General features: G+C 48.3%; 1 protein-coding gene across 10 annotated transcripts in view; it reads right to left on the bottom strand.

The window, feature by feature from the left end:
- Positions 1-25,294, bottom strand: part of RREB1 (ras responsive element binding protein 1) — a 144,126-nt gene that overhangs the window by 3,769 nt on the left and 115,063 nt on the right. For 8 of the 10 annotated variants that reach the window (XM_066268432.1, XM_066268430.1, XM_066268436.1 and 5 more), the window contains 4 exons: positions 17,003-17,192; positions 13,143-16,059; positions 6,604-6,768; positions 1,041-1,865 (listed from right to left, as the gene is read on the bottom strand). In XM_066268432.1, the coding sequence (XP_066124529.1) occupies positions 1,041-1,865; positions 6,604-6,768; positions 13,143-16,059; positions 17,003-17,192 (4,097 nt within the window). The remainder of the gene's footprint in view (positions 1-1,040; positions 1,866-6,603; positions 6,769-13,142; positions 16,060-17,002; positions 17,193-25,294) is intronic. The other 2 variants (XM_066268439.1, XM_066268437.1) reach the window with 2 other exon arrangements.

The raw sequence follows: 25,294 nt of genomic DNA, 5'->3' as shown, positions 1-25,294 counted from the left end.
GCGCCATTCCTGAGGGCTCTACTGACAGTAGCATCTCCTCAGTCAGAGGCATGAGACACTCTGTTTTTTGACAGGAAGCAGCTGGGGCTTCCCTTTGGCTCACAAACACCAGGCTGTGAGCAGCTGAGACAACCACCTGCTGGGAGCCCAAGAATATCTCTCTGTTGGGGGGCCAGCCCCAGAGCCCTCCAAATCCCCCAGCCCAGGGCAGAACTGACTGCCCTGAGGTGGGGCCCATGTTCGGGGAGCATGTGTGTGTGCCCTGCTGGCTGGGAGGCAGGAGGAAAGCCGAGCCCAAGATCAGGGCCTGGGTTGTTGCTGTTGTTTTGGGGGGTTGGGGAGCTGGTATGCTTGCATGTTTTCACTTCATGAGTGTATCCGGGTATCCTTCTTTCCAGCAAAGCAGCAGCCTCTGCTGTTTTGGTGTATAGCCTCAACCCTGCAGCTGGTGAGTTCCAAGAGCACGGACGTGTGCAGAGCACATACCCCCAAAGGCCTTTGCAGTGGCCAAGGTGCACCAACTTCCCACCTGAAGGCTAATGATAAGATGAACCCAGGTGCCTCCCAATGGAGCACCTGTTCCTACTGCTTGCTGCCCAGGCCACACCCCACAGTCCTTCTAGGCTCAGGACTTTATGGGACCATGGGCCCTGAATGCCCAGCACGCACATTCTCCTGGACGCTTCCATGAGACCGGACAGCTGTCGTCCCCATTCTAGAGACAGGAGAACCGAGGCTCAGAGCATTGATCAGGTGTTGTAAAAAACAGCACTCCCAAGGGACCCCTCCACTGTCTCCCTGTAAGGAGCCTGTTCGTTTCAGGTGCCAGAGAACAACTTGTTCAATTCCTAGTTTACAGCGCTCAGCTCAGTCGACTCCGCCTCCGGCACGAGTTTCCTCACTGCTTCGCGGGAGGCGCCTCCTCCTGACTTAGGTGAGTCAGAGGAAAGAGACGGAACCAAACTCGCCCCCCTTACCAGGCTTGGGAATGGGCCGTCCCTGGAAGAACCCCACGGCCCCGGAGGCCGGGCCTGCCTTACCCGTGTGGGACCGCATGTGCCGGGTCAGGTCCTGCAGAGACCAGAACCTCTTGTTGCACACCGTGCAGACCTTCTTCCTCTTGTCCGCTTTGCTGGACGCACTTCTAGATGAGTCTGTTTTTGGCTTCTTGTCATCATCACTCTTCTCCGAGGACTTCTTCTCGGCTGTGCCCTCCCCGTCGGAGGTGCCCTCAGCCTCCTCGCTCTGCTTCTCCGCCAAGCCTTCTGACACGGCCTCTCCCTTGGCCAGGGGCTCAGGCCTGTTCTCAGGCTCTAGGGCAGGGGTGATGGCAGCAGGGACAGCCATCGAGCCCTTGGCCACACCACTCTCGCCCAGGCCCTCCCGAGGGGGCACACTTTCCTCCCTGGGCACCTCAGGGCCATGGGCCTTCCTGTGGCGGCTCAGGGTCCCAAGGAACTTGAAGCTCTTACCACAGATGTCGCAGGTGTGCTTCTGGTCCTGCTGGGCGGAGCCTCCGCTGCCCACGGCGCCAGAGTCACCCTCGGCCAGCTTGAAGCCCATCAGCTTGCTGGCAAGGTTGAGGTCCAGGCTCTTGTTGCTGACCGTGTCTTCCTCTGGGCCATCCGCGTCCTCATCCCTCTCCTCCACACCATGCTTTTCCTTGGGCTCCGGGCTCTCCTGAGAACTCTGCTCCTCTCTAGCTGCGGGCGTGGCTGCTCCCTGAGTCAGCTCCTCCATGGGGAGCTCTTCTTTGACCTGGTCAGGCTCAGGGTCCCCCTCTAACCACAGCTGCGTTTTCTCTGGAGAGGTGAGGTCCAGCACTTCGCCTCCTGCAGCTGATGTCTCCACGTCAGATTGGCTGTCTGCAGGGGCAAGCACAAAGGCATGGTGAGACCACACGCCAACACACATACCCCTTTCAAGGGCTCTGTCATGACTCTCGGGTGGACTCACCCCAAATCATCACCTTTAGGGCTCAAATGAACCTGGGATTAATTTATAAGAGGCAGAAAGAGCCTCCATATACACACAGGTTGGAGTCACAGGGCTGGCCTCCCCTTTTTTTGTCACTGGCTGCGCCCAGCGCCCTCCCCTGCTACACACAGGGATGCTCGGGCCCCAGGGACACGTGAGCGACTGAGGACAGCACAGACAGAAGAAATGTGAGAGAGGAAAGTTGGTGCATTCCAGAAGTTTACGGCTAGGGAGGTTGAGGAAGCTGAGCTGTACAAGTTATTTTTCAGTGCAGAGATTATACAAACATGCAACACAGATGGGGCTACCCCCAAACACTCCAAACACGGTGTCTGAAGATGAAACGGCCCAAAGCATGTCCTATGCACTACAGTGCGCACTCTCGCCTGACACCTCATTCCCAGAGAAAGTTCCAAGGCAGAAGGACACATGTGCACACCATGGGCCTCCCTGGCTACTTCAGGACCCCAGGTAGGGAGTTGGGAGCATTTCCTGCCTCTTGATTGGTTCCCACCTGTCTACTCTCCACAGCAAATGTGGACAGTCTATCACAGTGTTTAAGACCTTAAGGGATGGCACAGTGGCAATAGGAATGACACCGAGCAGATGGCAGTGTTCTTCAGAAGCACTGTCTTCTCTTCATGTGAGTTGGAACAAGGGCTTAATGACCCTGTAATTATGTGCTAGGACAGTGACGCTGTCTGCTGTGACCTGCTATTTAACTGCAGATCCAATGGCCAATTTATAGGCTGAGCACACTGTTTCACAAGCACACACATTAGATGCACCCCCTCCTGGCGGAGCCCTGACTGCACAGTCTGTGAGCCGGCAGACGCATGTGCCTTGCCTGTGTCCTTGCCTGAGGTAACCATGCACACATAGCAATATCTGCCCACATCCACCACACTGGCTCACACGCTGGCTTATCTGCGTCAAGGTGGCCCTGGAACTGGGGCCCCATGCTCACACCTGCCCGGGGATTGGGGCTGTCCTGCCACCGCCTGCGCAGTACACTACCACTTACATCACTTCAGTGGTTTTATTTTGCCTATTCTTTCAGCAGCTACTGTGGGAGTATCTCAAGAGGTTTCAGGATGAAAACAATTACAGCATGACTAAAATTTCTGACAACGACTTCGGAAAAGTATTCACAAATTTAAGATGAATCCTGAGCTACACTCACCAACGTCTAGTTCTAAGGATAAACTAGTGCTCATTTTCTTGAATCATTCCAATAGGGAGCATCTATTGCATGGATTTAAAAAAACATTAAACACTCAGTTTCTTATTTGTTGGCTTTGTAGTAGTTCTCTTAAAAGAGGCTTGATCTCTGGTCACTTCCTATTTGCCCAAGTACATTCTAGAGGTTGTCCCTCTTAGTTATTACATTTTTTTTCCACCAAAGAACACGGATTATTTTAAAGTTTAACCATGAGTAAAAATTATGAGTTCTGAAACGAAACCAAATATATGTATCTGATGACTTTTCTAAGTAAATATACTAAGATAAGATCATTCTCACTCCTGGGCCCTTCTTCAGTGTGAATAATGGCGCATTCATTCTAAATCCTGTGAAGGGCTAACTCACTTCCTCTGAGGCTTGGCTGTGCTCTACCAATCTTCCACAAGGGGGAGTGTTTCAGCAGGGTGGCCCAGGCCCTTCAAGTTCCAAGCAACTCCAACTGATTTTTATTAGTGGTTCTTGGGAACAATAGACTTGTAACCTTTTCTTGTATCTCATGAATATCTGGCTTATAAAACTAGGTCCTATTTTGATCCCTGCCCTCCTCAACCACTCCCACTTCCACTTCCAAATACAGGTATCTGATGACTTTTCTAAGCAATGCTACCTATCTTAACGCCTTGACTTTGTCTCATCAGTCCCTCTTTTGTGATGCTAGATTTAAGAAAACTGCTGGAGGAAGCAGATGGGATCCTAATGGCACTGTTTCCTATGGGGAAGTGGAGACTTTCACATCAGCTCAACAGTGAAGCATCTACTGCCTCCTAGAAGTTCCAAGTCCCTCAGCAAATGCAAAACACTAGCAGCCTACATACCTAATCTGACTGGGCAGGGGCCAGGCTGTTCAAGTGGCTCTGTACCTCACATACCCCCTGCCTGTGCTGCTGTGTCCACAAGGGCACACGTGGCTTCTGGGCTGGTAAGGGCAGCCACCAGTAAGGGACAGTTTGAATCACCTTTATGCTGATTTTAAAAAATCATGTGTAGGTGCCCAAACATATGAAGGCCATCAGCTGAGGAAGAAAACATCCAAGTCCTCCCCAAAGGCAAGTAGGCCTGGCTACCTCTCTGCTCACAAGACATGAACCACGAGTTTCAGGTTAACTCTGAATGAGCAATGTGTCCCTGTGGGCAGGACTGCCCATGACAGCATTTGCCGCACTGCCTCTGGGGAGAATCTTCTAGGGTATGTTTTCGTTTGATGGGAAAAGTCAGACCTACATTATAAAACATGTTTAGGGATTTTAAGAAAATGCAACTCAGGCATATAAACCTAGAACACCCCTCGAGAACTTCCTTGGTCAGTTCCTGCCTTTGTTTTTTATGTTCTTCATCTAAGGACCCCACTTTTAACTTTATGGGAGTGGGTGCCCACAGGAAATTGTCGCCTCCTCCACTGTGTTCACCGGGCTTTAAAAATTCTTGAAATCACTGAATCCAGTCTCCCTAACCTCTTTCCTCTCCTTCGTACATCTCGGTCCTCTCTCAGCATGGATTATGACCACAATTAAACCAAAGACACATTTTCTCTTTGCTGGTTTCACATTACAATGTTTGGTGAGATCTCTTTTTCCAGAGACTTTTTTCTTTCATGTAACACCTACAGGGAGGAGAGGAAGGGCTCTAACAGGAGCTGGATAACAAAATTCTTCACTGCAAATGTAAAGACCAAACACACCCACAGTGTGAAACTTGGTGCTGAACCGAAGCTGAGACACAAACTCCCATTAGCTTGGGGTTGGCAGGCGTCCCGGGTCTGCTGCTCCTCAGTGCTCGCAAGAGAGTGGGCTCCCCACACTCCCTGTCTGCAAGCTCCAAAAACCAAGGGCACCCCACAACTGCCCACAATGATGGGCTGCTCTCCCACTTCTGCAGCGACTGTCGCTGCTTTCTATACCAGGCTACCACCGGATCTCCTAGCGCCCACTGCTACACCCTGAGAACGACCATCTGCAGCACACCTCTATTCTTCCAGCGCTGCTGTGGGTTTCCTGGGGGCTGGGGTGCTACCTCTGGCTCAAGGGGAGCCAAGCCATGCAAGATTCTGTGGGCATCTGCCTCCTCCTTTACTCAAAGATCCTAGCAAATGATGCAGGGATAAAAGCCAGGGCTAGATCCAGTCAACTGGTCTACATTTTTATACCTTTAGAGGATTTGATTTCAACTAAAGGTCTGGGCAGTTCAAGGGCCTGTCAAGGCAAGTCGTCCCTAGGACTTGGTAGGAGGTATGAGAGAAAAAGCAGAAGGTTCCAGGTCAAATCCTCTTCCTGGATATGCTACCCATCCAGATGCACCCCTTCCCTTAGTAACTGACATAAGGTTAAGGGGGCCTGGGATTGATTAAAGCCTGACCCTCTAGTCCACACTGATGGGGGGAGGGGACTCCCAGACAACACAGAGCCCCATCCTCGCCCACGTTTGAGGAAGAGAAGCACAGGACACAATGATACCACTATAAAACCACATCTGGGGGGATCTCATCTGCTTCCAGTAACAGGGGTGGGGGTGGGGCTTCAAGGTCTGTAAAACTGAATCCACACCAAAGTGTGTGGATTCAGTGACCTGCAGGAGCCAGTTTTTACAATAATTTTGGGGGTGTGAGGGGTGCTGAACCCCGGCAGCTGGAGATGACACATGTACTAAATGGAGGACATGAGTAAATACAGAAGCCGTCAGGGGAAAAGGAGGTGGCAGGAGGCGCACGGGGTGGCCGTTAGTTGCCCCGTAGGGGCTGGAGGAAGGAAGCGCGCATCAGCACAGGAGAATAATACCCGGATTTGGGTCAAGCAGAGATGTGATTAAGGAAAGGGCATGCAGAGTGCTTTTCCAAACAGACAAAGTTTTGTTTTACTGGGAAGAGTTGTTGAAAAGAAAAACACCCACCCCACCCCGCCCTGTCAAGGACCAGGCATCCCTAGTTCCTGCAAAGCCCTGACACCTGTGAGCCCATCCCTGCTCCATAAGATTCGGCAAAGGTTGGGGTGGGAGAAAACAATACCCCAGGCCTTTCAGGTTTCACATCTCTTTTAGATGTGTGGTCACCAAGAGCTAAATTAGCCGTGCACCCGCCCTCATATCCCAGCTCCAGTGGGGCCCACAGCCTGAACAAGGAGGTCTGCTGGGAGGCTGACACATCTTCCCTAGTAGCTCAGAAAATCAACAGGGGCACTGCCATCATTTCCCACTCCCCCGCCCTGCTGCACACTCCCAGCCCTTGGCAGGGCCCGCCTTTCTGGACTGTGGAGTTCTACAGGGCAGTGGACAAGGCCATTCCACCATGCTTGGAGGGCTGAAGTTTGCTAGAAGCTAACCAAGGTTAACTGGGGCTAAGCGGTCGGCTTTCTTCTGGCCCTCTCCTCCTCTTCATCACCTGGAAGCACTACCTGTGCTATCATGGGGTCCAACATCACTCTCTTTGGACTGGGGAATAAGCCCGTTTCTTCTCAGGGAACAGTTGGTAACTCCATGTTTGCGCAACTGGTGGCGTTCACAGTTAGATTTGGTAGAAAAGAAGGCATCACATTTTTGACAAGGGAAGGGTTTCTGACCTGAAGCAGGAAAAAAAATAGGTAATTTATCTGGCTTTCTACTGCAATGAGAAAGAGAAGTTGCTTTTGGTTCATTTTCCTGGGATTACTGGCATTTGCTTCCCCCCGCCCCCACCCCATCCTTTTAAGAAAATAAATAAAACACATTAAAAAAGAAAACTGAACACAAGTCAAATGATCATCTTCCCTTAGTCTAAGTGGGATGGAATTAACACTTTGACTTAAAAACACGAAAAATTAACGATGAAACCAAGATACATGTGTTTAAAATAAATCAACAAGATTACAATCAAACATCTTAAATGATAACAACAAAAAGTGAAGGGGCTGTAGCACACAGCAAGGACACACCTATGGTTTGTCATAAGAAGGCAGCTTTCATCACTTTCTAGCATTGCCAGTATGACAGATGCTGGAAAACCCAAGGGGACACGAGGCCCTCCACCAGGGCCCTGGGACCCCGAAGTCTTTGGGGGTGAGTCTCTTTCTGACCTAGGCACACCTGCCCTCCCATACAGGAGGGAGGTGGGGAGTTCTGACTTGCCAGGGCTTTGTGAGCCATCCTGCAGGCACCTCTACCTAAGGTCACTGTGTCCCTAGCCAGCAAATCAGAGGTCTGCTCGTAGCACGAATGGTTCTTTGTTCCCCTGCTTTGACCTTTTGCTAGCGGTAAATAAGTGACCAACAAATCCTGAGTGTATTAGATCATCTGCCTCACTCAACAGACCTGCACTGGATGAGAAGTCACTGAACAGCCCCCATCCCACCCAACTCCACCAGTGAGGCCACCTGTCAGAGGGGAGCTTGCCCCTCCTCCTCCCCAGGAGTTATCTGATTTGGTTTCCCGATCCTCTCCTTTTATTTGGATTCTTTTGTACTGTAAACATGAAGTTTCAAAATGCAAGCCAGGTTCCTCTGCAACTTGTCCCTTGTTTGCCTGAATGGGTGTCAGGGGACAAGCAAGAATCAGGGCAGAAAGTGGGGACAGAAAGGAGGAGAAAAGGAAGAAAGGAGGTAGAGGGGGAGCAGGGAAGTGATGAGGCGGGTCTCAGTAGAGACAAGAGGGGGTATTTACTGTCTCATTGGGTTCTTCTGCCTTCTGCCCCCCTGATCTCCAGAATCCAAGGTCCCAGTTTCCAGTTTTACAGGGTAAAAGGTTTGTGTACTAACAAACATGAGTTCAGAGCTAAAGCCCAGTATGTCTGTCTGGTAATCTTGGGAATGCCACAATCAGATACAAGTAAGAAACGACAGGAAAAATATAAAACAGAGCTGCCATATGATCCAACAACTGCATTTCTGGGTATTTATCCAAAGAAAACAAAAATCACTAGTTGGAAAAGATATGTGCATCTCCATGTTCACTGCAACATTACTAGTAATAGCCAAGACATGGAAGCAACCCGATGTCCATCAGTAGAGGAGTGGAGATGTGGTGTGTGCATAAACAGATACCCACAGAGTGGACTATTATTCAGCAATAAAAAAGAATAAAACCTTGTTATTTATGACAACAGGAATAGACCTTGAGGGAATTATGCCAAGTGAAATAAGCCCGACAGAGAAAGACAAATACTGTAAATTTTCACTGGTATGTGGAATCTAATAAAACAAAAACAAAAACAAAAAAATGAAACAAAAGCCAAACAAACCCAAAACAAATGAATAAACAAAACAGAAAACCCCCCCACAGATATAAAGAACAAGCTGATGGTTGCCAGAGGGGAAGGGAGATGGGGAAACGGGAATGGTAATCATTTAAAAAATAAACAAACAAACAAAAAACCCCCAAACAAATAAAAAAGCAAAGGCCTGACCTGTGGTGGCGCAGTGGATAAAGCCTCGACCTGGAATGCTGAGGTTGCTGGTTAGAAACCCCGGGTTTGCCCTGTCAAGGCACACATTAAAAACAAGTACTACGAGAATGACCAGACGGTGGCGCAGTGGATAGAGCGTTGAACTGGGATGTGGAAGACTCAGGTTCAAGACCCTGAGGTCGCCAGCTTGAGCACAGCCTCATCTGGTCTGAGCAAGGCTCACCAGCTTGAGCCCAAGGTCACTGGCTCGAGCAAGGGGTCACTCGGTCTGCTGTAGCCCCCTGGTCAAGGCACATATGAGAAAGCAATCAGTGAACAACTAAGGAACCTCAACGAATAATTGATGTTTCTCATCTCTCTCCCTTCCTGTCTGTCTGTCCCTCTCTTTGACTCTGTCACAAAACAAAAAAACCAAAAAAACAAGTACTACGAGTTGATGTTCCCCGTCTCCCTTCTCCCCTTCTCTCTTTCTCTATCCTCGCTCTAAATCAAGAAATAAAATCTTAAAAAAAAAAAAAGAGCACAAAACTATATGCAATGCCTGAATCCAGACTGGATTATAGACCGGAAAGAGCTCAAAAGGACATTTTTGGGTTAACTGATGAAATCTGATTATGACTGTGGATTAGAAGAAAGAAAAATAAAGAGCTGTCAGGAAAGTCAACCTGCACAGTTGCACTGAACAGCACTCCTGGGGGCTTTCAGACTCCCGTTTAGGTAATTGTGAACGGAGGCCTGCACCGGTGCAGTTCACAGGCCCAGGAACTCACAGCAGCCACACAGCAGGGCCTGGCGCCCGGGCTTTGCAGACAGGGAGCGAAGGACTAGCACCATCACCTCTGAGGGGTGCCAGTCACACACAGTGGGCTGGCCTGTGACCCAGCACCATGGGAGTCACTGCCCCCCAAGTTCAATCATCAGTGCTAATCACAGAAAAGAGATGTTCATCCCTCCTGAGCTGGAAGACCCTTTCAGGCAATGGTTCCAAATTACCTGTGGAGCATTTTAAGAACACAGATGCCTGTACAGATATAATATAATTGTACCCCTGAAACCTGGATAATTTTATTAACCAATGTCACTTCAATACATTCAATAAAAAATAAATTTAGAAAAAAAGAAAAAGAGAATATCGATGGCTGGAATAATCCCAGACCAGGGGATTGGAGACCTGGCAAGGTGGAATCAGAACCAGGAACCTGGCATGCACACTTGTAAGGAGTACCACAGGGCCCACAGCACAGAAAGAACCACCAGTGACGTTCATGTTTACCTTCACAGAGCTCAGGAGGTGTTCTCTGCTAAAATTACCAAACTGATGTTAACACAGTCACACTTTTGCGTAAGGCTAGTTTTAAAAGTATTTTAATGTTAATTGTTGCACCTCCAAATTATTCCTGCTTTTTACTAAAAACTGAAAATAATAGCTAATCATTATTTGGACTATTTTAAGTAAAAAACCAAACAAACAAAAAAAAACTTTTAACATTTTGCTGTCAAAAGGCAATATCATGGCCTCTCTGAGTCAGGCCAGATGAGAAGGCAAGAACTAGGCAGAAAGAAAGAGGGGGGTGGGTGGAGGGAGAGGAAAACAAGTCAGAAGCTGTGACTATAAACTGATACAATTCTTGATTTCAAATAAAACAATTGGTTTCTTTGCTTCTACCTATTACATGCTTTACTCTGTAATTTTCAAGTTGGTAAATGTTTCTCCTTTATAACTGGTTTGGACAGCTGGGCTACATTGCACATTAATGCTAAATTCAGAAAACACTTCAATGATGCCAAAGTACTGCATTGAACTATGAAGCTTCCCAAAGAGACACTACAGGAGCCTTGAAAAGTTCTCATTTTACTGCATAAGCCTTACATTTTATTTTGTTTTTCTATTTATTTTTTATTTAGTGAAAGGAGGGGAGGCAGAGAGACAGACTCCCACATGCCCCTGACCAGGATCCACCGGGCATGCCTAGGGGATGCTCTAGGGGGCGATGCTCTGCCGATCTGGGGTGTTGCTTTGTTGCTCAGCAACTGAGCTCATAGAGCCTGAGGCGATGGTGCCATCCTCAGCACACACTGGCCAACTACTTAAATGAATCCAGCCAGGCAGACAGGAAAGGCTGACACCAGGTGCCCCTTGCCCACAGCAACAGTGAACCCCTAGCTAGACAGCACCTGGTCTACTCAATGCTGCCCATTTGGAAGGTAGGCTGGACTGGAAACATATTTTCAAGGCAGCATACAGGCACCATGCTAATTCTATGCATTTGCCAAATGGTCGGGAGAAGTTGACTCTGAAGATGCGGGCACAGTTCGCCTAAATGCAGCCTAAAACTGGACACTGCTCAGATCTCCTGGCTGGAGTGCAGCTAAGATTTTAATGCTACAGTGAAAACAAACAAACAACAAACAAAAACCCCTTCCCTGTATAAAACTTGTTCACAGGATCATTTCAAAGTCCATGTTTAATTTCTCTTATGGGTAAGCCTTAGTCTTATTCTTATATCAAAGTTTCTGAAGGGAGCATGTAACTAACAGAAAGTTGGGGAGCCGGGAGACAGGCAGCTCAGAGATTCTTCAACAGCAGAGTCACCAACCAGAAAAACACCAGTCTGTGGATGAGGGGCTAGATCAGATGGTTTCCCAAGCTCTGTCCACCTCCAGCACTTGCATGGGAAATGTTCTAACACAGCACCGGGCACAGCCCAGCGCTCTATAATTGTCATTGGGAGCTGAAGCAGTGAAAACAGCAAAGGATACTAACAGCCCAATGGGTGCCAGCCTTCATGTGTGTCTGTGCATGTGGTTGACTCCATTCTGTGGTCATTAAGTCTCTGATACATAGTATTCTGGTCCGCATCTGTCTCCCAGCCTTCTCGCAAACCTCTTCCCAATCTTCCACACTGGGACATGTGAGGATACAGGGAGGGAGGAAGCATGACCTATACCTGTTCAGAGGACCAGAAGCCACACCACCCTGACCACAGGGCAGTTGCAGGGATTTTGACCCTGGCTTTGAAATCTAGCTCTCCTGCTCACTGCTCATCACTCATATGACCCTACGCAAGTTATTAGCCTTTCTAAAGTTCTATTTCCTCATGGCAAAATGTGGACAACATCACCCTCATGGGACAAGTCCTGTAGTCCCTCTTCAAGAACACAGTAGGACAGGATGTCAGGGATGGGGCCAAAACAGACAGTTATTGAGAGGGCAGGAACTGTGGAGGGACAAGTAGCAGAGCCTGTTTATCTTTACACCCACCCTACCCTACCCCACCTCCAACAAATCTCCTATCATCTATGTTTAGTTTCAGATGCTAACAAATTTTACACCAACTAGAAAATTTCTGGTATTCAGAAGCCAGGGAATTGTAATAAGTGGATTCACAAAGGTGAACGTATATCAGACATCTTCAATGACACAGGCACAACTCTTGAAAGGAATTCCTGGTCATGCTAGGAAGAGAACATCCAGGAATAAATGGCCTCACCCGAGGCGACAATGTGTGTGGGATCCATCTACTAGGCACAGGACTCCTAGTTGGAGGAAGGTGGAGGAGGCAGGGCAAAGGCCACACTCATCACGGAGTCCCCTGCTTTCTAAAAAGGAGGAACAGAAATACTCACTTCTCCAGACTCTGCAGGTGACCAAAAAGTGTTACCCAAAAAAGGCAGCAGGAGACTGCTGTGTGGGCCTTCAAGGTGCATCCCTCTTTCTGAGCTGCTTTCCTCATTGGAGCCATTACTTTACTTGGCCAGGCTCAAATGATGGCCTGAAAATGCCACATACACTTTACAAATGTAGGAAGCTTGAGCCCTGACATGCCACCACTGGATTCCACCACAACTGAGAGATGCCACATCTAAGTAGCAAGCAGCATCACAGGAGCCCCTCAGCCTGCGCTCTTCTCGGCTCCAATCCCCTCTCTGCTGCCCCACATTTGTAGAAACAGCTTTCCTCCAGGGGCTTCTCCCAAACTCCACGTGATGAGCAGCGAAGAGGAAGTGTTTCTACCTGGGGGTGGAGCATGGCTCACACCCAGCATCTGCCTCTCCTTGCCACACTGTCATGAGCCTCTTAACCACCTGGGCTGTCAGACTTAGCAACTCAAAATACAGCTCACCCAGTTAAGTCTGAATTTCAGATAAACACCAAATGAAGTTTTTAGTATATTCCAAATATTATTTAAACTAAAAAATCATTACTTATTTGAAATTCAAATGTAAATGGCACCGTGTTTTGTCTGGCAATTTCGTACCATGTAACTCTTTATGAGGGTTTAGGTGCTACTTTATCAATATCTGGGTTATCCAAATAGTATCTAAAGGTCGAGGATCTTGCCCAATTTATCCTTAGTTCAATATAAATCCTGTATGAATATTCAGTAAGTTCTACTTAAGAGGAGAGTTGCATGGTCATTAACTTGATACAAAGTTCCATTTCTCCTACCGCCTCCTCTGGCTGCCCTCCCCAGGAGGGGCAGGACAGATGGCCGTGAGTGAGGATGGGTCTAGGACCCGGAGAAGCAGTGCCCACAGCCTGGTGGGCCCTCTTACCGGTGTGTGTGAGCATGTGCCTCTGCAGGGAGCTGGCCCAGGGGAAGACACGGGGGCAGTGGGGACAGTTGATCTTCTGCAGGCAGTTGGAGTAGGCATTCCGCTTCGCCCTCAGCAGCTTGTCTTCCGGGGGGCTGCCCTGTTCTTCGTCACTGGGCCCATTGTGGTCAGCGGGGGCACCGGCTACCTCATCCTGAGCATCATCCTCCGCTGTCTGCAGAAATGGACTGAACTTGTTGGCATCTGTGGTGGCCAGCATCTTCTCGATGCTGGCGAACTCCCCACTGGAGTCCAGGTCCACCGCACCACTGCCGGCACGGGCTCGGCTCCTCAGCCCCTTTTTCCGGCCCCTCTTCTTCGACAAGCCAGATGGCCCCTGCTCGGTAGGTGAGGCTGCCTCTGGACTGCTGGCAGCAGGGGGTGGGTCGCTGGATTCCTTTGGGCTGGTGGTCTCGGTGGGGGCAGTGGCTGCTTTGGGGACGGTGCCTCCCAAGCTGTCGGAAGCTGTGGTGTTATTGCTGGTACTTAGAGACCCCTGGGCAGCCACCTTGGATTTCAGTAACGTGGGGGCTGAGGACACAGATGAGATGATCTGGGCGATGGAGGCCAACGGGGGCAGCTCCTCTGTCAATGGCGGCTTTGGCAAGAGCAGGGGCGGCTTGGGGCGTAGTGGCCGCAGCAAGGCTGGGCTGCTGATGAGGGTGGAGTTGCCCAAGAGAGGGGAGCTGTTGACGAGAGTTGGTGAGTAAATGGGGACAGTGACCTGCATGGAGCCCTGCAAGGGCTGAGTGTGGGCATCCAGAGTGCTAGCTGCTGAGGCTGCTGCTGAAAGGGCCAAGGGTTTTTCCACAGTCCCACTGGGTCCCAAGGACACTGGCAGAGTAGAGCAAGGCAGTGGACAAGGAGAGGGCTGCTCCCTGCTCCCCTCTTCCTGCTCAGGCTTCTTGGCTTCACTGGGAGCAGTTGAATCCTTGTCTCTTCTCTTGAAGTTTTTAGGGATGGACAGGTCAATGGGCTCCATGGAGCAGTCATAGGGGGCCGAGGAAGAGGGGCTCAGGAGCAAGGCTGCGTTTTCCTGCTTCACGTGCACCAGGGCCAGACCCTTCTGGGAGAAGTCCAGGGGCTCGTTGAAGTCTACTGAGAAGTTGCTGATGGGCTCCAACTTGACCGAGATGTGGGGCGGCGGTGGCTGGGAGGGGCCCCCATGAAGATAGCCGTTCTGGGACTCCAGGAAGGTGGCAAGGGGTTTGCGCTCGCCAAAGGCCCCGCCACCCTCCTCCATCCTCCCAGAGGCTTCAGCCACGGGGGTCTCTCTGGGGCCCAGGCCGTCGGCTGCCAGGACGTAGCTCTCGATGTCCTGCTCTGGCACGTGCAGGTGCTGCTTCAGGATGTGGTGGACGCAGTTGCGCTTGGCCGAGAAGGTGGCGCTGCACTCCTTGCACTCAAAGGGCTTGTGGCCCTTGGGGCAGCCGCCCAGGCCCCGCCCACAGTGCGCGCGCATGTGGACGCGCAGGGCGCGGTAGTGCTTCAGGTCCTCCCCACAGAGCCGGCAGACCGTGTCTGGGGAACAGAAGGCATCCACCATCTCGGCCGCGCTGCTGGTCACATACTCGATGTTCTTCTCGATGTCCTTGCGGGTGGCCTTGAGGTGCTTCTTGCGCAGGTGCCGCTCGCAGTTGGCCTTAACTGTGAAGGGGTAGTGGCAGATCTTGCAGATGTAGGGCCGCTCACCGCTGTGTGTGCGCAGGTGGCGGATGAGCGCGGCCTTGTCCGCGGCGATGTAGTCACAGATGTTGCACTGGTAGGGAGAGATGCCCAGGTGCGAGCGCACGTGGGCGCGCAACACCCCGGAGAAGGCGAACACCTGGTTGCAGAAGCGGCAGGGGTAGAGCACCTTGCGCATGGCTGGTGACTTCTTGCTGCCTGGACCCGTCATGATAGCTTTGAGGTCGCCCTCCGTTATCTCCTGCTTGATCTTGGCCTCCACGCTCAGGGGCAGCAGGGCCTCGATGATACTGTCCTGCTCCAGCTGCATCTTCATCTCGGTCTGGCTGGGCAGCTCGGTCCGCGGCTGCTGCAGGAAGAGCTGCATGGCTGCGTGCGGCTGGGCCCCAGACTTGGACTGCAGCAGGTGGGCACTGGAGGCCATCTCCACGGAACCTTTGAGGAGCTTCAGGGGCGGCGGGGGAAGGCTAGGACTGGTGCAACCCGGCGAGGCCTGCTGCGCATTGATGAGAGGGGGAGGTGTCGAGGCGGCCACCACCGTCCGTGGTGTGACCAGTGGCTTTGGCTTCAGAGGGGGCATGTGTTTGAAAACTGCCTGCAGAGGAGTGACCGGGGCCTTGGAGAGAGGTGGAAGACTGATTTGAGGGGGCGCCGAGGCCGCCATCTTCAGGATCTGCTGGATGTCAGCCAGCTCGATGGCTGCCTCCCCGGAGATGGGCTTGACCACAATGCTGCTGTCTGGCTGGATGACGAAACCTTTCTGGAACGGCTGCAGGGACAGGTGCTTCATGTTGTCCTTGGTCCCTGGGAGGACAGTGAGAGAAGCGCCTAAGGAAGAAGCTTCGAAAGGAGACAGCCTCAGCATGCTGGCGCAGCCAGGGTCCTGAGGTAGCTGACACCTGAGTGTCTGGAGCTGTATGGCCTGGTTGTCATCTGGCAGGGGCTCCTCAGCCGGGGCAGGCCTGACGTCTTTGGTGTGCTGCAAGCCGAGCGAGGCCAGGAAGACCTTCTGGTCCAGGGCTTCGCCAGGCAAGGTCTTGGCTTGCAGCCTTTCCCATCCCTGGTCTGCTGCAATGTGGGTCTGCTTGTGGAGGGCGAGCGAAGAGAGCATGGGGAATGCCTTGTCACAGACGTCACAGATGAAGCGGTGCTGCTCGCTGATGCACCTCCGCAGGTTTGTCTCACACCAGGCCTGCAGAGCAAGGCAGTCAAAGGGAACATTTCAAACTCATCGCTAAAGTGAGACACAGAAAGGATCTATACCCAGCTTTCTCCATGATGTGTAAGGACCTGACCTTCCCCTGCTCACTAGCTCCCGGACTGAATTAGGAAAACCATAAGCATCTTAGGAATCATATTTTCTTGATGAATGATATCAACCCCAAGCGTATTTTAGCAGAGAAACAATGAAGTGTAGTTAAGAGACAATGCCACAATGGCAGGATTTTCTTTTTTAAAAACAAGTGCCTTGCAAAGCTGACTGATGGGGGACTACTACTTCTGTGATATTAGGAGAGAGGGAATGCCATCTGGGGCTATATAAGTGTACACATACGGTGCCTGTATACAGGCACATGCATATGGGATTGAGCTTGAGGCTTATGCAATGGAAGGGTTTCACTGTTGATATCTTCTATGTCAATTTTTTTGGAAAATATTTTCAAAGTAGTTTTAAGCAGGTTCTTTATAAGAAGATAACAAATATAGATCAGACTAATGACCAAAACACTTAAAAATAAAGAATATAATGCTGAAAATATTTATCTGTAAGGTGAATTAAAGCTGCAATGTAATTAAAGAAATATTTAAAGAAATATAGATTCAATTCCGACAGGCAAGGCTGGGGTGGGGGTGGTAAACAGGTAAACAACTCATATCTTTAAAACCAAATGCCCAAAGAATCGGTACAGGTGCTGGTGAGCCAGACTCAGATGCAAGAAAAATTCAAAACAAAATAAAAGGCCACCTACATCTCTCAACCCAATAAGCCAAAGAAGACTAAAAGGGCCAAATTGAGTTTCAAGAGAAAAGGTGTTGTTAAAAAAAACACAAAACCCAGTGGACCTCATTTTAAGCAGAATGCATGGAGGCAACTTGCGGCTGCCGATTCCACCCACTGGATCAGACCAGCTTACCTGAGAGATCCGAGCAAACTTCCTGCAGGAGAAGTCAGTGAAGCCTAAGTCATGGAAGCCAGCAGGGATGGAAGGGTTGTTCTGGATGAAAGGCCTTCCCATCGTGTCTCTGGGAAGCTGCTTGTGGACCAGTGCATTGTGGCGCAGCAGTCCTCGGTGTGTTCGAAAGGTGACACAGCAAATGTCACACCTGGGGAGAAGAAAGGGACAAAATACAAGGAGGCAGCCAAGTCAGCATTTCTACCTGTCCCTTAGACTTACTACATTTTTTGTGGCTTCATTTATACGTAAATAAAAGTAAAATGATACAACAAATCATTATAATAAATGAAAATAGAAAAGATGACATTAAGAAGCAGTTTGCTCATGGTTAGCAACGAAACTCTTTCTTAAAAAATACATAAATAAATAAATTATAGCCTGACCAGATAGTGGCACAGTGGATAGAGTGTTGAACTGAGATGCAGAGGACCCAGGTTTGAAACCCCAAGGTCTCTGGCTTAGTGCGGGCTCATCAGCTTGAGCATGGGGTCTCTGTCCTGAGTTTGGGATTCTAGATGTGACCCTGTGGTCCCTGACTTGAGCCCAAAGGTCACTTGCTTGAAGCTCAAGGTCGCTGGCTTGAGCAAGGGGTCAGTCGGTCTGCAGAAGCCCTCTAGTCAAGGCACATATGAGAGAAATCAATCAATGAATAGCTAAGGAGCTGCAATGAAGAACTGATGCTTCTCTCCCTTCCTGTCTATCTGTCCCTATCTGTCCTTCTGTATGTGTCTGTCTGCCTGACACACACACACACAAAATTATATCCTGACAACTTCTGGATAGCTAAGGTTTGCAGACAGCACAGGTGTGACGCTGTTCGCAGGCCTGCTTGTTCTTACCTGCATTATGTCTCACAGAGTGATCATTTCAAAGGTTTTCTCCCTCCCTCTGCTCAATGAATTCTAATCATAAAACCTGTTTTAATTTTAAAGTTAAAAAGCATAAGTTTACACAGTATCTTGAGCAATCACATCAGCATCACTGGTATCTGATCAAGGTAAAATGATACTCAAATTTTTCAACTGAGCACAGCATGTGACAGTAATTATGTATTCAATTCTGGTATAATTATTACTATCATTATCTGGAAAATAGCAACAGCGCCCACCTATTAAGCCCACACTAAACGCAGACCCCCTATGCGGCAGTGTACATGATCCTGGCACATCTTACAGATGAAAACGCTAAGGCTGAGGTCAGAGCTTGTAAGAAGCAAAGACAATATGTGAGGCCTGTTCACGCTCCCACCATCACCTTCAGTGATGGCTCCCTTTCCTAGAAACGCCCCTACAAATGCTTTAGTCCCTGTAAAGAGAGGACCTCCTCCTTCCCAGTAAATGTCCTGGGCTACACAGATGCATCAGAAATGCCGTTTTTAAGTTCTTTCACCGCTTTTCATATCAGTGTTGTCATCTAGGTCTTCACTGAGAACCACCATTCTGAAAACTATACAAACATTAGGAATTTATCAACCCTAGATCAGCAATTTTTCAACCTTTTTCATCTCATGGCACACATAAACTACTAAATTTCTGTGGCACACCAAAAAATACATATATTTTTGCAGATCTGACAAAAAATAGGTGTAATTTTGATTCATTCATACTGGATGGCTATGGCTATTGTTGTGTTGGCTACTATCATTTTTTTTTCATTTGACAATTTAAGGGAAAAGAGGTGCGTGCTGTTTTAAACATTCTGTAGTGCACTAGTTGAAAACTGTTGCCCTAGACCAGTGGTGGTCAACCTGGTCCCTACCACCCACTAGTGGGCGTTCCAGCTTTCATGGTGGGCAGAGGTGGAGTAACCAAACTATAAATAAAAAGATAGAGCTAACTATAGTAAGTTGTTTTATAAAGATTTCTTCTGCCAAACTTAGTGAAAATCCGACATAAAGTACTTGGTAAGTAATTATTATTATATGGTTTAACTTGCTGTAACTCTGCTTTATACATTTTATAAAGTAAAGTTACTTTCCTACTTTATAAATCATCATTACTGTGGAACTGGTAGGCGGTTAGAAAATTTTACTACTAACAAGAGATACAAAAGTGGGAGGTAGGTATAAAAAGGTTGACTACCCCTGCCCTAGACCATCACTAGAGCTACATGTGGCTATTTAAATTTAACTTAAAACCTCCTCTGTCACATGAGCCTCATTTCACGGGTATATTCCCACAGCCACAGTCCTGTGGGCCAAGTGTCATTCCAGCATTTACACATACAAGTGCATCTGCCCCTCACTACACCTCAAGGTGGGGCCTACTGTTGCATTACAGATAAAGAAATTGGGCAGAGGAATAAAGCAACCCTGTGTGCACCTTAGTGGAAACTTTTTCCACTTTGAAATTCTTCCCTGGAAATGGATAACAAAATCACCTACAAAGCAGCTGAGCTTATTTTCATTTAGTGACGAAAGAAAGAAGTGCTAAGTACGGGCAGCTCTGCGGCCTTGCTCACGCAGGGGCAGGACGCGGCCAGTGCAGTCCTGCTGGATGTCTGCCCCTCCTATCTCTACTGCTAACTTGGCTGCATCTCACCAGCAAGACACTTGTCATCATTTGATTAAGTTTAGAATACTGGGTTTCTCCAAGCCACTCAAAACACGCAACTCCTTTGGAGGTAACCCTGCTTAAGCTCACCAACTGTGGAAAAGGCGCTAGGGGAAAAGAGCCAGCAAATACCTTTAGGTATTGAAAATTCTCACAGCAGGGGGCCCAGGGGAACCCCAAACCGCAGGAACCATCCCTGCCACAGCACCAGAGGGCTGATTCACAGGCTGGGAGACAGTGAAGCAGGGAAACAGGATGGTTGCAGCCACTCTGGGCGAGGTTCTTCCCGGCTAGAGCATGGTCCAGCTCCACACTGCATACTCCTGGGTGCCACCGCCCTTGGAACCCCACGTGCTGTGTCCTGTCCTGCTGCCCTGGGAAGGGATGTTTTATCACCTTGACTCTAGTCTTTCCAGGCTCAAGTTCAACTGCATGCTCCACATAGTCACCAAACCATCCCCACGCCACCAGTCTGATGGAAGCTCTGTACTAAACGGAAAGGACGAGAGAACATCTGAACTGTGGAAATGTCACACTGACCAGACAGACAGCAAATGATATAAGAGTATTACTGTTAAGTTTTTAGATCAGTAGTTTTCAACAGGTGTGCCGCAAAAATGTTTAAAACATGCAATACTTGACTATTTAGTCAGGGGCGCTCACCTATTTTCCCTCAGACTGCCAAATAATAATAATAATAATAATAATAATAAAAAATGATAGTAGCCAATATAATAGCTGTCTAGTGTGAATGAATCAAATTATAACTTTTTTTAAATCAGATCAGCAAAATATATGTATTTTTGGGCGTGTCACAGGATTTTAGTAATTAGTTTATGTGTGCCATGAGATGAAAAAGGTTAAAAATTGCTGTTTAAAATGATCATGTTTTGGCTTTGTACATCTTTTTAAAGTTCTTTTCCTTTACAGACAATGAAACTATAAATAAAATGTGTTGCGTGGGACTGGTTTTCAAATTATCTGGGGTGGGGAAGAGATAAACACAACTGCCTGTGGGTCGGTAATTCCTAAAACTGAGTGATGAGTGTATAGGGGTCATTAGACTTGTCTCCCTCTCTACTTCTGCATGTGTTTGAAATGTTCCTTAATATCTCAAAAAAAAAAAAAATCTTACTACAAATGACTAATGAGTGGGCTGACTTTTTCAACAATGTCCAGACCACTATTTGCAGCATCTGTGTGTGTGTGTGGGACGCAATATATAAAAACTCTAGAAGAGAAGCCCCTATACTAAGTCTCACTGTGGCAGTGGTAATGTTAAGGAGCCCATTTCTCCAGCACACACATCCAGACCATCAGAGGGTCCGGGGCCATGAGGGAGGTGCCCGCCCAAGGCTCAGCAAGGCCCTGTAGCTTGGGATTTACAGTCTGGCAGAGTGAACCACCCAGGATGGGCTGGGTGGTCAAGCCTATGGCCCCATTTGATTTGGTAGTTCATTAACTACAGATAGTTCACCTTTTCCCTCTCCCCTTTCCACCCTGCCTCTGTCCTGTCTGGGGCATGACCAGGTAAGGTCTGGGAACTGTGGGGGATAGACACTGGGCTGCACCTTCCCTGGCAGGTAAGACTAAGATAAGACTGGGACAGGCTGTACCTGATGCGCCCTACCACATCTTCCATCTGAAGTCTACACTAATTCACACTTCCCGAATTCATAATTAGCACTGCCTACATACATTTTGTGTAGAACATCTGCAGTATTTTAAATTAATTTTTAGCAGTGCCAGGTACTGTCCTGGATGCTGGGATACTGCAATAAATATCTAAACTCATTTCATTCTAACAGACAGGTGAGACTAACAGCATTAACAAGATGGTGTCATCCTTCAATCATACCTGAAAGTCAAGATCTTTTCCTAAGCTCATCCTTCCCCTGAGAAGACAGCACGGCTTACTTTACCTTGCATTGCAGAGAAGGGCTCATTAATCAAAGTCAGACAAAGGAGAAAAAGTGCTCATAGAAAAGAACTCATGTACACCTTAAATACCTAACCTATACTGTTAAATAACCTGTGAACCCTCAGGACTAAGAAGGGATCCTGGTGGCTAACTGGACAAAAAAAACCCAAAAAACAAAAACAGAAACAAAAAACCAGAGCCATTTCTGCACAAGGCCCTTTTACATAAACTGCACTTTGCAGAGAAGCCCCTTGTTTTCCTGCCTGCCTCCTCCTCCTGAACTGGGTGTCTGCTATTTAAGCCAGCCCTTATAAGGGTTTCCTGGAATCGTATTTCAGCCAATAGGATTGAGGCTTCCCCCATTCAACTAAAGCTGCAGAGCTACGACCAATCAGAGTAGCTCTATTCTGACCAATCAGAGACAGGAGTGGGGACTTGTCCATATAAACCAGCTGCTCTCTGGCTTGGGGAGAGCACTTGCTACTGAATACAATGTTCCCTGGCTGGAGCTAAAGCACTCAAGACATGTCACCAGAGTGGAACAGACTGTGGGTAGACCAGCACAAGGCAGGACAGAGCAGAGCAGACCATCATGGGTCAAGCTGCCTAGCTGAGGAGCGGCCTGGACTCAGGGCCACCTAGCACAGAGGCAGCCTCACAGTGAGCAATTCCAAGCTGTGGTGTTTTCATAGCCTTGTTATATCACCACTGAGCTGTTTGCACTAAATAAGGTTTTCTTCTTCACAGTATCCCACATTGGGGATTCCTGTTTTGGCATCTGAATTGGCACCAGGGACCACAGGTTGACAAAACACATTCAGTTGATGCCAATTATTTGTGGATTCTTTATTTGTGGTTTTTCCTATTCATTAAAATTTATTTGTAAGCCCCAAATTAGTACTCACAGCTCTTTCTTGGTCATTCATGGATGTGCACAGTGCTGTGAAAAATTTGAGTTGCCCTAGGCACACATTCCCAGCTGAGGTCAAATAAGGAGACACCCTGCCTTCTTGTTTCAGCTCTCACACTAAAAACAAGTATCTTTTCTGCAGTCTATTTAGTGCCACAGTCCATTTATAGTGCTTTTTGTTGGTGACTCTGCTGTTTAAAATGGCCCCTAAATGTACTGCTGAAGTGCTGTCTAGTGTTCCTAAGTAAGGCTGTTATGTGTCTCATGGAGAAAATACCTGTTTATTTACTTATTTATTTTTCATTTTTCCCAAGCTGGAAATGGGGAGGCAGTCAGACAGACTCCCGCATGTGCCTGACCGGGATCCACCCGGCATGCCCACCAGGGGGCGATGTTCTGCCCCTCTGGGGCGTGGCTCTGTTGCATCCAGAGCCATTCCAGCGCCTGAGGCAGAGGCCACAGAGCCATCCCCAGCGCCCGGGCCATCTTTGCTCCAATGGAGCCTCGGCTGCGGGAGGGGAAGAGAGAGACAGAGAGGAAGGAGAAGGGGAAGGGTAGAGAAGCAGATGGGCGCTTCTCCTGTGTGCCCTGGCCAGGAATCGAACCTGGGACTCCTGCACGCCAGGCCGACGCTCTACCGCTGAGCCAACCGGCCAGGGCCAGAAAATACCTGTTTAGATAAGCTTTATTCAGGCATGAGATGTAGTGAGTGCTCTTGGCTATGAGTTCAACACTAATTATTCAATAGTATATTTATTAAATGATGTCTTTAAACAAAAACACAGTTATGTATTGATCAGTTGATGAAATGTTGTGACCCTTTTTCCTCTAGGAACAGTGGTTCAGTATTCATTAATTGTGTGTTCCATGGTGCCTTTATAAAAACAACTACAGAGAATAACAAGAACTGATAGCACACCCCGTCACCAATCAATCATGTGTGAGTTGAATTCCACCAAGTGAAGTTCCATGTCACAGTTACTGCGTGAATGGTGCTCATGACATCTTTGATTTCCAGTTTAGATTCTTTATGGAAGAGCAAGACCTACATTTTTGCAAAACAAACTATAAACAAAAATACTATATTTTTATGATTATCTCAACTGTTTATAGGTGTCTTGCCCACCCTAAACATGACAGCAATGAAAAAAAAAAAGTCCAAGAACTTCTAAAACTCAAGACCAGGAAAGTAAACAATCCAATTAAAAAATGGGCAAAAGAGCCCTGGCCGGTTGGCTCAGCGGTAGAGCGTCGGCCTGGCATGCGGGGGACCCGGGTTTGATTCCCGGCCAGGGCACATAGGAGAAGCGCCCATTTGCTTCTCCACCCCCACCCCCCTCCTTTCTCTCTGTCTCTCTCTTCCTCTCCCGCAGCCAAGGCTCCATTGGAGCAGGGATAGCCCGGGCGCTGGGGATGGCTCCTTGGCCTCTGCCCCAGGTGCTAGAGTGGCTCTGGTCGTGGCAGAGCAATGCCCCGGAGGGGCAGAGCATCGCCCCCTGGTGGGCAGAGCGTCGCCCCTGGTGGGCGTGCCGGGTGAATCCCAGTCGGGCACATGCGGGAGTCTGTCTGACTGTCTCTCCCCGTTTCCAGCTTCAGAAAAATACAAAAAAAAAAAAAAAAAAGGGGGCAAAAGAACTGAATAGACACTTTTCCAAAGAGGATGGCCAACAGACATATGAAAAAATGTTCGTCATTAATCAACAGAGAAATGCAAATTAAAACCACAATGAGATATCACCTCATACCTGTCAGAATAGCACTCATTAACAAATCAATACACAGTAAGTGCTGGCGAGGGTGTGGAGAAAAGGGAACTCTCCTGCACTGCTGGTGGGAATGCAGACTTATGCGGCCACTGTGGAAAACAATATGGAGTTTCCTCAAGTAGCCAAGATCTAAAAACAGCCCAAGTGTCCATCAGTGGAAGAGTGGATTAAAAAGCTGTGCTATATATACATAATGGAATACTATGCAGCTGTGAAAAAGGAAACCTTACCTTTTGCGATGGCATGGATGAACCTGAAGATTATTATGCTAAGTGAAATAAGCCAGGCAGAGAAAGACAAATATATGATCTCACTTATATGTGGAATCTAATGAACAAAGTAAACTCAGGAATGGAATAGAGGCAGAGGTGGGGTCACAGGGAGCAGAGGGACAGCTGTCAGAGGGAAAGGGGATGAGGGGATGGGATCAGAGAAGGTGAAGGGATTAGTGAAATTATATATACATAACACACAGATATAGATAATAGGACAGCAAATCTCAAAAAGAAAGGGGGAGGGAATTAGGGGGAGGGGGGGTTAAGGGGTCGGTAATGGAGGACAAGGGGGTAGGGGGTAAGGGAGTTATATTGAGTGGGACACTTGAATCCATGTTAACACAATAAATTAAAATTAATAAAAAATTCTTTTAAAAGTCCAATGTGAACAATAAACAAGTCTGCCCAACTTCGACTATTTTTTTAAAGAACAGTATTTTACTGGCCTATACAAAACTTAATAAAATTAGGCCCTGGCCAGCAGGCTCAGTGGATAGAGTGCTGGTACAGTGTGTGGCAATCCCAGCTTAGATCTCTGGTCAGGGCACACGTGAGAAATGACCATTTGCTTCTCTTCCCTCCCTCCCTGCTTCTATCTCTTCTCTTCTATTGATTGGTCCAAGCATCGGCCCCGGGCACTGAGGATAGGTGGATAGGTCAGTTGATTCGAGCATCAGTCCCAGATAGGGGTTGCCGGGTGGATCCTGGTCTGGGAGCATAACCTCCTCTTACTTAAAAATTTTATACATACATATACATATATATATATACACACACATATATATATATATATATATATATATGTATATATAAAAAATAGAATAAG

Source organism: Saccopteryx bilineata, chromosome 3, assembly GCF_036850765.1.
Source record: "Saccopteryx bilineata isolate mSacBil1 chromosome 3, mSacBil1_pri_phased_curated, whole genome shotgun sequence".
NCBI classification, from domain to species: Eukaryota; Metazoa; Chordata; class Mammalia; order Chiroptera; family Emballonuridae; genus Saccopteryx; species Saccopteryx bilineata.
This window is presented reverse-complemented; position numbering and strand designations above follow the sequence as displayed.